This window comes from Amphiprion ocellaris, chromosome 6, assembly GCF_022539595.1.
Source record: "Amphiprion ocellaris isolate individual 3 ecotype Okinawa chromosome 6, ASM2253959v1, whole genome shotgun sequence".
Classification (NCBI taxonomy): domain Eukaryota; kingdom Metazoa; phylum Chordata; class Actinopteri; family Pomacentridae; genus Amphiprion; species Amphiprion ocellaris.
The window spans coordinates 30,018,789-30,036,553 of record NC_072771.1 but is presented as its reverse complement, the minus strand read 5'-3'; the positions used below and the strand labels follow the sequence as shown (position 1 = coordinate 30,036,553).

General features: G+C 41.1%; 1 protein-coding gene across 2 annotated transcripts in view; it reads left to right on the top strand.

Moving 5' to 3' along the window:
* Positions 1–17,765, top strand: part of efna5b (ephrin-A5b) — a 93,855-nt gene that overhangs the window by 61,176 nt on the left and 14,914 nt on the right. For both annotated transcript variants that reach the window (XM_035951590.2, XM_023277681.3), the window contains exon 2: positions 11,552–11,844. In XM_035951590.2, coding sequence (XP_035807483.1) covers positions 11,552–11,844 — 293 coding nt within the window. The remainder of the gene's footprint in view (positions 1–11,551; positions 11,845–17,765) is intronic.

Below are 17,765 nucleotides of genomic sequence, written 5' to 3'. Positions count from 1 at the left end.
AAACCTTCCTCTATCTGTCGAGCAGCAGCTGGTTAGTGTTTAGATCACGGAGTGGTTTGCTCTAATGTAAGATTCCAACATTGTACTACATTTCACTTCACAGCCCCCTTGTATTGCCTTAAGACAGTAATTAGTGTTAAAATGAATGGTTGATATATTCTCTCATTAAGTGAACTAGCTAAATATTTTGCAGTATTTACAACATGCTTAAGTGTGCAAGACCTGAAGGAGGAACTGTATAGATTACAGTGAAGAAAATCAGCCTGGAGCAAACATTTGCGATAGAAATCCAAACAAGCTTTATCATATAGTTTTAGCTCCGTGTGATGGGTGGTTTGTACCTAACAAAACGTCTCCAAATATGATTTCATCCAAACCAGTCTGCTCCGGCTAATATAAAACGAAAATATTTGGAAAGAACGAAGGCTGAAATCGAGGAATGACCCTGGAAGTATAAATGTCAAGCTGAGGGAGAGAGAGAGGATTGACTAATGGAGAGACATCTTAGTTAACAAGAGCTACAAGATTCATAGAAGGTGTACAGTTTTCTACAAGTACATCACTACATTTTATCAAGTTGTAAATTACAGCTGTATGTCAGGATCAATCCACATACTTAGATATGCAATTCTACACTATAATCTTTGCAATAATGTCACAATAAATAAAATATGTTTACATAGAAATTAAAGTTCTAGACATCCAGGCTGTTACATTTATTTAGCAGATACTTCAGCCCAAAGTAACTTACATAAATAAGTTCATTCAAACCATGCAGGAGCAACAGCCAGATATCATCTGAAACTGCAAGTGTATCCCTGGACTTGAAACTAATTTGACAGTCTACTGAATTTGTCGGCCGATATTGGCCTATCACAGATACATTATCAGTTCAATATGCACCGATATGAAAACTGTAGTAAAAGACACTTGGGGTAATTCAGAATTGGTGCCATTGAATAGTTTGTCCAGCAGAGAAGCTTTGGTTCTAATATTTAAAGTACTCTTTGCGCTGTCGGCAGCACATGTAGCAGAGTATGCGTCACAGTCGAGTGGTGGTTTCACCTTAAGTTTCGAAGAATATCCACACCATTTTCTGTTTTCAATATAACTCTAATCTGTTCATTTCTTTTAAAATTGCTATCTGGTATGTCACTCTTGCTTATGTTATATTGGCTGATATATTGATATCCTAATATCAATATATTAGGATATATTACAACAATCATTTATTTACTCCCTAAAATTGGTATCAGCCACAGATTTAAGCTCTGAGTGCTAGGATTGAGATGTGGTCTTGTAAGTTAAATATATTTCTATTAAGGAAGAAACTAAATATTGCATGATTCATCTCTGACCAGGTCCTGTGAACCACGTATCGGAAGCTCAGCAAATTTAGTTTCAGCTTGGCTCCAATTTAAATCTTAACCAAATTTTTTCTAGATCTATGAGCAAAGATGAAATAAAATAGCATTTTGATGAAAACATTTTGATGTTATTGAAATGAATGTGAAAGGCTTACATTAAATGAAGAGTTTACTCATTTGGAAAAAGAAATCCCTAAAGGAAGGAGGGATAGCTTTCATATGACAAGAGTGATGTATAGGCAGGGACACTTATAGCTACAGTCTGTCAGTAAAGCAATTATTTCGCCCAGATAAACACACAACAGTTACCATTTGGCTTCCCATGGCCCCCTTGTTAAGTGTTCCATACCTAAATCATCCTAAATCTGCTGTAGTCTCAGAAAGTCTGACGCACGCTCTATGCATCCATGCACACGCAGTAGCACAGAGTACGCTGTTAGTGGTTTGTGAACTGTGAAAGGGGCAAGGGTTTTATGAAAGTGGTGACATTATAACATCCTGACACAGCTCCATAGCAACCTACCTTGAAGGTCAGCATGTGAGTTTTCCCTCGTGTATTTAGTGTATATGCAGTATATGGGGATGTCAGGGGGAGGTCAGTGTCTGTGTGTGCATCTGTGTGCACATGGTGACGTGAGTCTTAATGATCAGTGCAACTGGTGAGAATACAGCTGCGCTGAGATGAAACGAGCTGGACACATACTAGCTTGTGGATCCTCTTTTGTTGGCCGCTTTTTCTCTTTTCATCCTTGCTTCTGATTTCCTCTACCCACATATTTACCCTCTTCCCCTCATGCTCCCCTCCATCTTTTACACCTTTTAAACCTTCACATGTCTTTCTTCTTTTTTCCCCTCCTCCCACTCTGCATCTCTCCTGCATCTCCCACATGATATGCTTCCTTTGTTTTATCTCTGCCCTTTTTGCCAGTTTTTCCTACTCACTTCACTCCTCCATCCATCTGCTGATCATTTGTCCTGAGAGACAGAGAGAGGAGGGCTTACAAACTACAGAAAATAAAAGTGGGCTGACATTCTTCTGTAATGTCCCATATACAGGTGGGCCACAGGTGGTAAAAGAAGCAGAAAGGGGGATGTTTGTAACAGGCTTTTCCAAAAAGAGAGGTCTCCTGAACACATGCTCGCTGTGTTTCTCTCTCTTCTTTTCTATATAAACGAGGACCTAGTGAATCATGTTTAAATGTCAATTTGAAATCAGAAAGTGACAGTAAGCATTGCACGTTTAAATAGAAAAAAATCTTTGTCAATTCAGCCCCAGCTTTATCCCTCTAAGAGACTTTTTAAATGCTTTTAAGGTCTCCGCCAAGGATGTTATCCAATGTACCTAAGCTCTGTATTGAGAACAACGTTCTTCTGAATAGTGTGAGACGAAATTAGCATGATGGAAAATGGTGCACATTTTAATTTCAACAACCCTGATTTTTTTTTTTTTCAATCCAATGACTGCTTCATCTGCTTTGAAGAGACCATTTTAGTTCCATTTAAGGTTTGCACCAGGGACATTATGCAATGCTGCCTACTGCTTGAATGCGAATGTGCACCTGGGAATGTTTTCTGTGTTTACATGTGCTTATTACCCCACCTATCAAAGTGTTCAGTTAGTCAGTTACTAAACATTAATTGCTGCAGACACATGGCAACTTTTAGCAGCCATGTGCAGTATTTGTGTTTATCTAACCTCCTGGAACCTATCCAGAGCTAGCCGGCTTGCCATTCAGAACCAAGTGCATGTAATGAAGTAAACAGCAGCCCAAGGTTTCAACTATGCCCCTGTTTGTATAGGATGCCCTTCTCTCCCTCCCTCCCTCACATTAGGAAGACATGTTACACGGCTCACAGCCATTTCGTTGCCTCTGTTCTGTCTCAGCTGCCAAATACCCTGTCACTATAAAACAATGACTGATGATTAATGGCCAACACATCTCACCACTCAATGATACGTAGCTATTAATTGATACTAACTGCTCATGTGTGACCATGAATAAACACACGTCTCTACAGGCAAGCACACACCCACTGTGGTCCCAGTAAACATGTCAAAGTGTACAGTATTTACAAAGGGATTGAAGTGGAGTTTGGGGCAGCAATGATTCAGAAGAATGGCCCCAGGGCCTGACAGGATGTTGGGGGATGTGTCATTTTTGCCTGACTCCCTTGGTGATGAGGGAAGACATAAAGAAAGCCTTTTACACACAGCGAGATATACACAGGCCCACATACACATATTCAGCCATTCGCTCACACATATAGCCTACACACATCAGTGTTACACACCCATAAATATGGTTGTTTGGCAGAGTAGTGAGTAGATGAGCTCAGAGGAAGTATCTGTCTGCCTTTTTTCCCCTCTGTTTTGGACTTGAGCTGCAGCATGCTGGTGCAGACTACATCAAACACTCACTGGAGCCCTACATCTCGCCGTTTCACTCAGCACCAAGAGCAGAACAAGAACTTGTCTGTCACTACTCTTAATTCATTGTCTCCCTGGGGCAAAATGAGCACTGACAGACATAAATGGCAGAAATGAATATTGTAAGATCACAGTCAAGGGTGGCAGTTTTGGCGGAGGTGGTGGGAGAGGGGTAAAAGAAGACTGAGGGAGCCGAGGGGGCAGGGGATGGAGTGATGTAGAAAAGGGAGAAAGGGTCGGATGAAACTAGATGTGAGAAGGAGAGATGAAGGAACGCATGGGCACTTCCCTGTGTCCCTCATTGCTGACAGTCAGTATATTATACTGGGCTGACCACCTGCTCTGAGCCTGGAGTACACCCTCCATAAAGCTACAGCAGATGGACACAATAAAATGCACCATGACCAGCAGCTACACACTTTTGTCTGTGCTTGAGTGCGTGTTTGTCCATTACATTGCAGCTATTCCGTATAAATATATTAAAATACACACACATGCCCCCCAGCCTTCCACTGAGAGGCAGTACCAGCAATATGTGATACTTTATAGGTCTGATGTCACCGTGTCTTCTCTGCCAACCCCTCCCAGTGCTGTAAGCCTATCGGCCAGTTAGCCAGTGAGGAATGTGGCCCTCATCTCATACAAACAAGTCAACACTCCTCACATATTCGTCCTGTGACTTCACTACTATTCTCTGTAGCCGACTCTATCTCAGTGCTTGTATTTTTGGAGTTGCGTCTCTTTGATTTTTTTTTTTTTTAAACATCATTGATGGTGCAACAACCAAACTGAGAATAGAGCATAGACTTTAGATTATAAGTCATTGCTGACATCTTGAAACTTTCTACAACAAAATGCTGCATTAAACAGAAAATACACGGCAAAATGTTTTTTTTTTTTGCCTAAATGCCTACACAGACCTACTTTCGTTCAACTAGGACCCGACCATATTGTTCACACACAAAATTTAACCGTGTATTAAGTGACTGTTATCAGCATTTTATCTCGATTAGATAATCTGGCTTAACTAATGCCTTGTTTAGAGTTTTCCTAAACACTTTTTTATACAAACGTCCCACATCCCATTCTATTGTAATAAACCAAATGGCTCCCTTAAAGCTACACATCCCATGTTTTGACGTATTTTTGAGCAGTGTTCGAGCCCCAGTCAGAGCCAAAATTGCTGCTGCCTGGGTTGTGTCCTCGTAAAAGTAGTAGAGAAATAGTTGCTTATTACTGTATGAGATTCCCAGAAGGTGGTATTGCCATTTCTTGCTAGTCTCTCAGACATAAAGAAATGTGTTTTCCATCTCGAGGTCCCCAAATTGCTGAAATAGTGGGCTGTGGAGGAATTTAATTTTACAGTCAAGATGAGTGTGGAGTGGAAATACTGGATGCAGTTATCAGTTCTTCACCCCTCTCCCCACTACACTCCTCTACCATCAGTAATAAGGTGAATATCTGTCTGGAAGGCCGAGTCCTTTTCTCACCGCTGTTAAGAACATGAATGATGAAGTGCAACAGCTTCTCTCTTGTTCCCCCTCTGCTTTTCTGTGTCTGTCAGTTCATTCTTTCTTTGCTGATCTCCCTCTCTTTCATCCTCCGACCCGCACCAATCATCTGTAATTAGACAACTGTGCAAACTATATGGAGAAGTGTTTGCGATGTGTGCTTGTGGCTTAAGTGTTGAAAGGTCCTGCATGGGCCTTCGCATGTGTACTCCAGCCAGAGTTCAGTCAGAGTTCACCTCTTCTCGGATAAACATATTTTCCCTCCGGACCAAAGTCAACAAATGATCTTTCACTTGGGGAACATGCACACAGACCCAAACACACACACACACACACACACATCTGTATAAGCATATCTACACAAACTCAACAGGATGCAGTCAAAAAGTTGGGGAGAAAACAATAACACATTTGCTTCTTAGGGTCCCAGTGCATTTCTAGTTTCTAGGTTACTGTGATTTGATTTATCAGGCAACAGAACATTGCCTGAGGATATTGAATTGAAAATATATCAGATGTATGAATTTCAACAGGGAGAGGTGAAATAATGTAAATAGATCTGATTTGGGGTCATGAGCGGGCCTGGGCAAAGCGAGAAACTCAGGCAGGCGGAAAGAATCAAGAAAGAGAAGGAGTAGGAGTAGGAAAATACACAGAGAACAGAGGGAACAGGAGGTAGAGACAAACAAAGCTGATCTTTTCTACTGTGGTAGATGGGGCTTTGACTTTGTAATGCAAGCACCTGTCAACAGTGTTTAAGCGCTTTAGTCTTGACAGCTCTTGTCGAAGTCTCTGCTGCGAAAGAACACGAAGCAGGATTGTTTCAGGCAGTTTTTACATAAAAAGTTCACCGTCTTAACTGCGTTTTGTCACTGTGCATTCATCAGCAGTCCACCCTGAAAGTAAAAATGCTGTCATTCCACTTTTGCAGTGACAATCTCACTTACAATGTTTTATCCAGAGATGCCCGAAGGTTAAACTTTGAGAAGCACATGGTGGGTTGCATGGTTTTGTACTGTTTCCCTTTACAACTTTGTAGAACAACAACATAGCAGACATAAGACAAGCATTGAAGATTGAGTTTTTTTTATTCGAGCATCTCCTCCTACACTAAAGGGGAAAATTTTGAACACAGAACCTTTTTAATCCTGTGATACCCAGTGTTAGTAATCAGTCTCCACTTGTCTTTGGGGTCACACCTTTTTATTTAGAGCGGTGCTCTGCTACGGCAGCACATTGAAAAGTTCCTCTTTCTATTGAATCTCACTTATTCAGCTGCTTAGATGACTTGGATTGCTCTCTGGCTCTGCCTGCTACTGAGCTCTTGCTCTGCTCCTCTGTCTTTCTCTTTCACTCAGGTTATCTATCTCTCCCTGTCCTTCTTGCTTTCTGTCTGCAGCCACCGATGCACAGCTCCGAGAACCGGCTGATGGGAGTGTGTAGGGTACAGTGTGTATGTGTGTGTGTAGGCCCAGTACATGTAGTTGTGTGTATGTTTGTCTCTCTGCGAGTATGTGTGTGTGTGCCCGAGTGTATGCACAGCAATGTCACTGGGCTGTGTAATTGAAATGGAAATGAGCCAATCAGCAACTGCAGTGGTGTGCCACCTTACCCTGCATTCACTTCACTGTTCCAGCTCTCCAAAACTCACTCTCTTCTGCTTGTGGCTCTGTGTTTGCATGTGCAAGTGTCTCTATTTGTGTGTATGTGTGTGCCAACAATATTTGGCCTTCAGTTTTTAACCCCGAGGAGGTGGTGTGAAAATGTAATCAGTTGGTAATAAAGATTATCTCTCCCCCCCTCTCCCCACTCTCTCTCGCTGTTACTGACAAACACACATGCAGCCACACTCTATGTCCATCTGATTTCCCTGCCTTTGTGTTGCGACCCGGAGCTCACTGGGACAGCTGTGGCATAACAAAGACATGCAATTATCACCATTTGACAATTAGCCTGCAATCCAAGTTTGCTCCTTAATTACCTATTTTATTCCTAGAAGCCATCCGCTGTCATCCTGTGCTGCTACAGTTTCTCACAAGAATGGGAAAGATTGTCGCTCATGGCATTGCCAGAAGCATATTGTAAAATACAGGCAAGTGATTGTGTTAGTTGGGTTGACTGTGTGCATGTGTGTAGTACTGGAGGAGTGAGGGCAACTTAGCTCCAGCTCCATCTGGACAGTTTCTTAAGTGATCTGTGTTAGATCTAGCTCCCACTTAGGAAAACTGATAGAAATAAACATCCTCCTGTATGGCATCTGGTGCTCTGGAGTGAAGTTGTGTGTGCTGAATTGCAGTTTTTTTTCTATGTGTTTGCCATCTTCTGTCTATATTTTACTTTAACGCAGACACAGTTTGATTTAATCTGCAATCATAAGCAATGTGTTAGTAAAGAATTAACCCAACCGATCAATAACATCAATGACACATCGGATTGGCTAAATTGTTTTGTTTCAGAACCTTCTTTTGTATACAGCAACAGGTGATGGAGTGACTGAGAGTTGAACAAGTTGTTCAAAAAGCTGTATATTTACCATAAAAAAAAGGAATCAAATTTTTAATTGGCTTATTTGATTCTATTCTGTTATTTTAAATGTTAGTTTAGCATGTGGACATATATGCTATTAAGCTTTTAAACATGGATCAGTGTACTGAATGAATATCATGAAAGACTGAGAAAACCTATTATTCTTGCTCCTCCACTCACTCTATCGCTGACACACAAATGTACAGAGCAGCCAATTTTGATGCAGCTTTAATTTACATTTTCTTTTGTGCCCTCGAGATTGGATGATCCTGCAGTGCCTTTGCAGTCATTCTTTTCTATTGAACCCAGTATTACTACACTGCCCATATTTCACTCTTTTGAATTCTAACAGAGCACACAGTGCAGCCTTGATTTACATTACATTGGTGCAACATCTCAGTGCTTGTGTAATCAGCACAGGGGCTTGATGTATGTAGCACATGTCCGTTTTGTGGTAGAGAACAGTTTCCTCTCTCTGCTGAAAAAGTGGGGACTGTTTATACAGCAACAGCTGATTAAAGCTGCCATCGCTATAAACAAGACACCAGCCGCATCTAAAACTCGCATTAGTCCCATGATAACGGGGTTTTATAAGGACAATAAACACAGCTTTCCACAAAATACAAGAACACATCTTGATGACAATCCTTCACCGAATAGACTTGGAGAAAATTTACAGCTTTGGCTACACACAGTCATGTCATGCACATATACAGTTTCAGCAGAATCTGCTTTAATGATGAATGCATGGTTGAAAAACTCCTGCAAAGACGTGGATTCACTGGGAGCCTGGCAATACTATCTGCAGTATTCAGTCTTGCTGTCTCTTTTTTGTATTCCCTCGCCCTCTTTTGGAAGCTGGTCCTTTCTCTCTCTCTCCCTCCCTGTCTGTTTCTCACCCTCACTCTCTTTCTCACTCGGTGCCATTAGCAGCTTCTGGCTGTCTCACTGCTGTTCCTTTGCCAATGTGCCAGGGAGCTCACTCAACTGATAACACAAACCTAATGTATGTGTGTGTCTAACGAGGGCGTGTGCACGTGGAGGTGTGTGCCGCATGCATGTTTGTGGCCCGTATATGTGTGTGAGTGAGCGTGTTACATGTTACAAATGCCTGTCCTGTCCCTTTTTATGTGCTCACTCACCCAAAAATCCTCTGCTTCATTTGCAGTCAGGACCACGAGTCACTATTCTGACTGCTGAGGCACTGAGAGAAGGGCAGCTGAAACATCACACAATTACACACACACACACACACACACACACACACACACACACACACACACACACACACACACACACACACACACACACACACTAATTCTACCTCTCTCTCTCCCCCTTGCACACACACATAGAGTACACATAGACAGAAGCTGGGACGAGCGGATGGGAGGATGTGACCATTAAGTCAGTGACATTTTAAAGCAGTGAGAGAGATGCATGGCTCTCCCTGGACCTCCAGAGACATGTTTTAAATGAAATGTTACAGATGAGCTCCTCCATGCCTTGGTTGTAAACACCCTCACATTGGTATTTACCCTACATGGGTAAACACAGAAGAAAAAACATTTCATGCTAGCTCATGCTCACATATACACATAGACATGCACATAAAAATATATAGAGCAGAGCTAGAAGGAGACACATGATCACAGTAATGAAAAATGGCTCAGTTCAATTTGTCGCTTGATTGTTATATTAATGATTCCATTATAACAACATGAATTAAGTGACAACTGAAGGCATCAAAACCAGATTTTGCTCAAATTGCTATTTGATCTACAGAACAAGTGGCCTGGTTTGTGATTGTAATTCTGTGTAGTTTGTCTGCATAAACTGCAGACTGAAGTAAATCAAGCAGGATAATCGTTTTTCAGTGCATATACAACGATTTGATTTTAGAAGATCAATTCCTTAGTGAGGACTTCCAGCACCGCACTGAAACAACAACAGAGCTGCAGTTTTGAATTGAGAAAGCAAATAAGTGGGTGGAAAGCGAGTGACAGGGAAAAAAGCAGACTGTGCAACATGTACTTTCATCAGCCTCTGAAGATGTTTGAGACATTTAGCTACAATCAATGAAAATCTTTTTTTCCCCCCTCACTGGTATTTTACACCAACTGCAAGATTTGTTCTACCAATTTGTCCTTGTTCTTCATAACCTCTCCACTATTTAAATTAGCCATGAATTGCTGTTTCTTTAGAAAATTTAATGACTTAATGGACATTTTTTCACATGAGTGCGACAGAAATGATTGCGTGGTGAGAGAAAGAGGTCACCGTGCCGCTTCAGTATGTTAATCCTGAGGCTCCAGAGTCCTTAGGATAAAATTATTTTTGCCTGTCATACGCTCTGCCCCTTGTGCATCCTGGGACTCGAGGAGCCCCTTCTTACAGACAGCAGTGGCAGTTTTCAATTAAAAGTTTCGTCAAAACTCTTGTAAGGTTGTGCTCTTACAACATTTAAAGACTGGGTCTCAATTATAAGCGAACACCACCTGGCTTCTGGGTGAAGGGAGTCAGTGGCATCAGCTGTGTTGTGTGTGGACTTTACAACTTCACACCGTTGCTCAGTGCTTCGAGTGTGTGTGCTTGATTGGTGGAATCCCTAACAAGTTTACAGGTTCTGTGTTTTCTCCATGAAGCCTCCTGTGACCCGACGGCTGGCGTCATACCACCTTAAAGCAGGCAGAACACTCACAACACAGGGATTGCTTTTTTGGCAGCGGTGGCTCAGTGGTTGAGACTCTGGGTTACAGCACTGTCAAGCAAGATCCTTAACCCTATCTACTCCAGGGTTATCATGGCTGGCCCCGCACTCTAACCCCAACTGGGATGAGGGAAAAAGAGAATTTCTCAGTGCTGTAGTGTATTTATGACAAATAAATGCTTCTTTGCCTTTGAATTTTGGTAGCTGTGAAAATTCCACAGATGAGAGGCCTATTTGGTGGGCAGCAGAGAAGAAATTGTGACTCTGTGTGTGTGTGTGTGTGTGTGTAGATGGTAGCTTGTGACAGTGTGTGGCCTTTTGATGAATCTCCCTGTATGTATTGAAGCCCTCTGACCCCGTGTGGCCTGTTCTAGATCATCGCTGCTGTAAAGATGCCTCACTGCACAGCCCTCAGAGACAGCCAGGCCCTGTATTTTTCCAATCATGACATTTACTGTCTGGACCATCCTGCCATCCCATATCCCTGTGACCATTTCTACTTTGCACTCACTCTTTTTTTATTTTTTATTTTTTTCCCAGTGGAAAAATCCTCAAGTAAATGTGTTTCTTTTTTTTTTTCCTTAAGAGACCTCAAAGCTGTGTTCTTATAAGCACATTTTCTCAGAGTTGGATACTTGAGTTTGCTATCATTCAGAAGGCACAAGTGTGTATGTGTGAGTAAATATCTGTTTCAGAGACAGATTTATAGATAAACCAAGCCATCCAAATTTATTAAAGCCAAAGGATGAGAGTGTTGGCGCTTGTAAATTTCCACATGATACTGGAAGATTGGTGAGTGATATAACCCTCATTCTTCCTGTGCGTGCTGAATTCAAACTTCTATCCATAACAACTGAAGCAATGTTGGTGTATAAACACACAGATGTATCACGGTGATTGATTTTGTTAAGGTAATCTTTGAAGTGCATTTGAAACATTGGAAATCTGTACTTTATATAAGACAAAAAAAATTCACCTCTTCCTGCCTTCTCTTGATTTTTCCCTCCAGGTTCCATCGTGGGGATTACCACATCGACGTGTGCATAAACGACTACCTGGATGTCTACTGTCCTCACTATGAAGACACAGTGCCTGAGGAGCGGACAGAGCGCTACGTCCTCTACATGGTCAACTACGATGGCTACAGCACATGCGACCACACCGCCAAGGGCTTTAAGCGCTGGGAATGCAACAGGCCGCACTCACCCAACGGACCGCTCAAGTTTTCTGAGAAGTTCCAGCTCTTCACTCCGTTCTCCTTGGGCTTTGAGTTCAGACCGGGCAGAGAATATTACTACATCTGTGAGTAGCTGACATGACTGCATTGTACTTTACATAGAATATACTGCATATGGATGGTTGAGGGATTAAAGGAAACAGCAGCACAAAGGTACGAACATTTTTGGCTGCCATAAGTCAAAATCAACCGTTTGTGTCCTGAAGATATGGCCAGAGTCATTCTGGAAGAGATCACTTGCATCAGGCCAGTATACATATAGTCAGACAGTCAATAAGAGATGCAAATGTTGATAAATTTCCCCACCTGATAGTCTGTTCATCATTAAAACACAGTACACATTTTCCTTTATGCTTATAAAACCAGTTCCTATCACTGATGCAAAGTTGACAGGGTTGGATTAGGAATTTAAAGAACAGATAAAGCAAACACCAAGTTAGTTAAGATATAAATTAAACAGATTTAAAAGATGATCTTCATCTAAAATTGCTACTTAACGACCGGTCCAGCAAAATCCAAAATATTAAGCTGCTCAGTGGGAACAGATGTCTATAACGCTGTCGTGACAACTTGGTCAGTGGAAAATCTGTCACTATTTCTGCCACAGCTAAAATATATTTATACTCAGCAGAGTAGCGCTGATACACGCCATCACTCTAATTTTAATGCCGTTGAAAGCATCCAATTGGAACTGTGCTGCTTCTGAGCATTAGCATCATTAGGAATTATCGTTGTTCTCTGCTAACAGGCTAGCTACCAAAGCCAAAGAAAGCAAGACTTTATGCTGCAGAGTTTATCAACACAACTGCCACAGTTACAGTTAGACAGCAGGGAGGTCCGCTTGTTTTATGTGATCCTTTTGTGTGGTCAGCAAATACACCTGTAACTCCTTTTTACAAAACAGTGAGGCTGCACCTGGTGGTGAAACCAGATGCTATGACAAACCTGCAATGCATTTTCTTACACCTTTTGCCTTAATTGGAAACATATTTTTAATTGATTAAATAATTAACCTCAAATAATTGACTACCAATTAATTAATTGCATCCCAAGAGATAATACAAAGCGGTTTAAAGTACACCCAAACTTTGATAGAAAAAATGCCTTATGTTATATGCAGGATTGTATTTGAATTCATCACGGCTTTCCACTTATATATAAGGGTTTTTCCTGTAATTTATCCCCCAACTGTAGATAGAACAGTAAAAAACAGCAGTAACACAAATGGAAGCGGCACGACTAAGAGATCAATCACCTTTTTTCAATTCTATTTTTATATTAATATCACTACTCCTCAAGCTCCATTATTAGCAGTATGCTTTCACGGAAAAATATGAAGCCACATAACCTAACTTGACATGAATTCAAAATCTGGATGGCCCTTTTCTGACCTAAAGCTCATGTAATAATACAGCAGAGCGAGAGACACACTATGCCTCGACCATGTTTTCTCAGCTTCACTACAGAGCTTTGCGAGTGGCATTACAGTGATCTGAGTAGATGCTTCCATGGTCTGCTTTCAGCCAAGCTTTTCACACTGCTCTCATCACTCACTAAAACTCTTCCCTAAAATGGCAATGGAATTCATGGGGGAGTTAAATTGAGGCAGTTTGAAAGTTATAGCTCACTTCCCCTGCTGCACAATACTGTACATTTCAAAAAACGAGAGCCCCGCTTTCTGCGTTATGTTATGCTTCTATTCAGCTCATGTTAGATGTTAAGTTGTCTGCTTCTTGGCATAGGAACTGAGCTGAACTGAGTTCATCTGAAGCTCAAGCCCCTGGGAAATTAGGTTTTATCAAAGCAAGGTGATAGAGTGGAAATGAGTTGAGTTTGTCCATTCCACCACAGTCTATGCACACATGGGAGACGGAGGCGTCGCTGCCAGGAGGCGCAGCCACCAGCAGTCGCTGCAACACATTTGTCACAGGGATACGCTGATTATTACAAAATAAGAAGCATGACTATGTGCTCATACATTTGGCATTAGTGCAAAATCATGCAGCGTCGCATATTATTCTCTCAGCTGTTGAAGGGAAGCTTTAAAGGTTTATGCACTTTTGTAGCTATTGTATGAGAAAAAACTCAAAGGCAGCGTGGAGGGGTGGAGTTTTGACATTTAACACCTGCTTCTGAATGTTTATACTATATTTATATGTAAACTTTGGCCTAACCCTAACCCTACACGGTGTGATCTGTTTTCTAAATTGGCACCTTTTTATGAAGCAGTTAACCTGACAGCCAGCCAAAAACTTCCGTGCTTTATTCATTTCACATGTTTTGCTCGCTCTTCTTCTAGAGACTGGAGAAAAAAAACCCATAAATGCATCTCCCTTATGTTTGCTGTTGTCTCCATGGTGAATAGATGTTGTCTTTCTCTCTCGTCTACAAAACAAATAGCCTGCTTCTTTCCCACAGGCATTTCAACAACCAGGCGTTTGGCCATTTGTCCATTAAAAAAGTAACCAGATTTTTCCTTTGCTTTTATTGCCAGTTTGCATTGACAGTCATACTAAATAAGATGAGAGGAAAATTGAAGCCTCCAAACTTTGGGAGTGTAGATGGGGGTTAGTGTAGGGTTATAAAATTCATCCACTCCCTCAAGTTACTATTTCTTACATTTTTTTTCCATTTGTGTTGAGAGATGCTTGTCCTAAGGGCTGGATTAAATTACACTGCAACCGACAGGGCTTCCATGGAACACATCCATTCTGCTACAGCACGCCATATTGGTTTAGTGGCCTGCGGCTTCATTGGCTATTGAATGATTCTAGCGCATAGCCTCGCTGGCTACTGTGGCGGATATTAAAGTCATCTACCATGAATTCATCTGACATGTGATTTCCCACTGCCATTGTGTCCAGCCTGAATGTCCACGAGAAGCACGGGAGATGACTGCTGATGGATTGGACAATCTCTTTAGTGAACAGAACGTAAAGCTTAAGGAGAAAGACTGAGAGAGGCAGAGTCGTACTTACATTCCTACAGCTGTCAATTCATTTGCAGCAGTTTTTGTCACCATCATCCTCACTAATCTTGCGCTTGACACATGCAAGACCTGTTCAAGTTACATCTCTTAACATGATTTCCATTCTCCTTAAATCTTAATAACTCTGTGATACATACAAATTTCTAACTGAGGAATAAGCAAACAGGCTGCAAAATTGAATCACAACAGGGCAGTTTTTTTCCCAATAGAGTATAAGCTAATTACTATGATTTTCTCAGGGACTACATTTTGGCTATGCATACTGTTATTATAAATGTTCAGTTAAGATGTTGAAAAAAATAAATTAAAAACACTGGCTTGATTATTTTTAATCTTTTATCTCTAATCATTAAAAAAAAAAAAAAAAATTCCGCAGTATCTGAAACTATTCTGTAATCTTGTTTGAACATCAGAAGCAGGTCTGTTTGTCATCAGCTGGAACAACTTATGGTCATTTGGAACTAGAGGAAAGTTTTCAGACACATTTTTCAGGCTGTATTTCCCCTGGGTGCTGTACGCTTACATGCAAAGTTCTTTCATTTAGCACCAAACTAGATACGAATGCTGGCCAAATTTTGCCGGCAGTTTGTTTTGCAGACATTCCTCCACTTTTGTTGCCCTTTTTTTACAAGACATTTTAGATACATGTTGTCCAGCATCTCTCCTACTGAAGTGTTCTAGAACATGATGTTCAGTCTTTTCGAACTTTAAATTTGCCTGCCATTCTCAGATGAGTTGACAAATAATCATATCAAGTGTGTTGTGCAGACAAAGTCCAGCATGGAGACAATTAACCCACCAGTTTTACAGGTATTGAGGAATCTCAGTCAGAGCTTATAATCTACTAACTCAGCCCAAGATAGCAAAACAGTGTGAGTAAACAATAAACCCGACAGGATTGCATGCATATTATTTCTTTAATAAAGATTGTTTCGGGCACATAAGTTGTTGTGCTGTGTTAACAAATCTTCAGTGTAGCATTGTCTGTTTGCTTTATTGTTATAATGGACTCCAAAGCCTTCTGCTGGACCGTTTTCAGAGGAACAGTTCCAGTAGTTTGTCAGCGTCTGGTAATACCTTCCTTTCTTCTTTAATGAAGTGAAGTCATAGCTTAGCACTTTTTAATGATAATCACAATATTACATCCTGTATAATTTCTGTGATGTGGATGCTTATTCAGCTATGAAACAATCTTGCTGATGTTTGACTTGACTGTTATTATGACAACAGTTTGCCTACCTGGTGATGATATCCAGTCTCATTATTGCTGCTAATGACAATAAAGACTGTTGTCAGATTCAGTGCCGCGGTGAGTAAACATTGATTAAACTTTCGCTCCAGGCTCAGGTTGCATTTTTTAAGGGACCCTTCAGCAGCAGTTGTGCCAAGATTTTGTGGTTCATTTTGAAGGTATCAAAAGTGAACATCTGCACCACTGTAACACCACATGGACACATACTACATGGGCTAATCTTGGGTAGGTATAAGTTATCATTCTATGCTGAACATTGGTGTTTGATATGTGATCCGAAAGCACAATTTGATCGAAATAACTTGTCGATGTTCATGAAGGCTACTGTCCTTTGAGTAGACTCAAATGCAGCAGAGGCAAATGTCCTGAATGGCCTTGCCTGCTCTGATTAAATGTTTATCTTATCTCTCACTGTGCACAGAAATGTTAAAGCGCCCCGAGCTAAATGTCTAAATAATGAATCTAAAAGCTGTAATTAGTGACTGATTGCTTTCATTTTTTAAATATTTAGCAGCTAACTAATTTTCATTAATACAAGGTCCATAATAAGTTAGAATAAGCATATCAGTGTGGACATTATACTACAAAGAGTGACTACAATTAGCTTCAACACACCAAAGAGATTTCCACAATGTAAGGTCATTATATGTGGTATCTGCAGTTCAGCACACTCAGTGGTCAGACTTTGCCCTTGTAGTTCATTTTCCTATGTCGTGTAAATGCGTAGTGTAGCGTAGCTAACAAAGAAAATCTTATGCATCATTAAACAGTGAAGCTGGCTATACTGCACACCTGCACTCGACAGAAATGTCAATGTGGCCCTAAGGCAGAGGTCACTATCCACGAACACACGAGGCAGCGATAAGCACTAGTTACTGTGAATAGGTTCATGTGCTGAAAACAGAACAGCATCTTCTCGCATCTTTACTGAAGATAGGAAATTTATGCACAATCAATATTTCACAGATCTGTGCACATTTAGAGTAGCCAGTGTTACAGAGCAAAGCCCTATAGACAGTGCTCATAGTCAGTATAAAAATATTAATCTTTTCCTCATCTCCATTAACTTTCTGTTGCCAAATGACCGGAGGGACTGTGGGATGAAAAATTCGCCCTTAGTGACGTGATTGATTAGCTTGCTTGTTTGCAGATGAAAATTAAGATGTCAAATCATATTCCTGCAGAGAAAATGCCCGTTAATGGTGTTTTCGCCCTATGAGCTTGATGCGGGTCGAGGGTTGATTTGTTGCATCTCTGATAGAATTACAGAGAGGAGGAGACAGGGTTCTGCTGTCATCTGCTTCAACAAGAGAAACAGCTTAATCAACGCTAGCAGGACAGAGGGAATTCACTCAAATGGAGGTCATAATTCTTCATTTTAGTTTGCGTCAGCCTCTTGTCTCTGTCTAAGGCAGCTAATTGAAGACAAGAGGAAAACTGGAGTTGGTCAGGAGCCTGGTGTTTTGTGGAGAACGCCCAGCTATCTATTTCTCTAAACGTCAACACAAAACAGATTGGGCGGGCAGAGAGAGAAACTATTAACAGAGGAATGCATTCGACATGTAAAATTGAACAGATTCAGAGAGATGTGGAGGAGAAAAGCAATCAAATTCCGGTCGCATATGCAAGCAGTTCAGCAAAATACAGTATTAGCAGTGAGTGAGTTACAGCTCTGAAGTGTCTGCCTCTGTGAATGATGGACGGGATAAGCGAGGACATTGGGAGCACTTCTCAGGTCAGAGTTC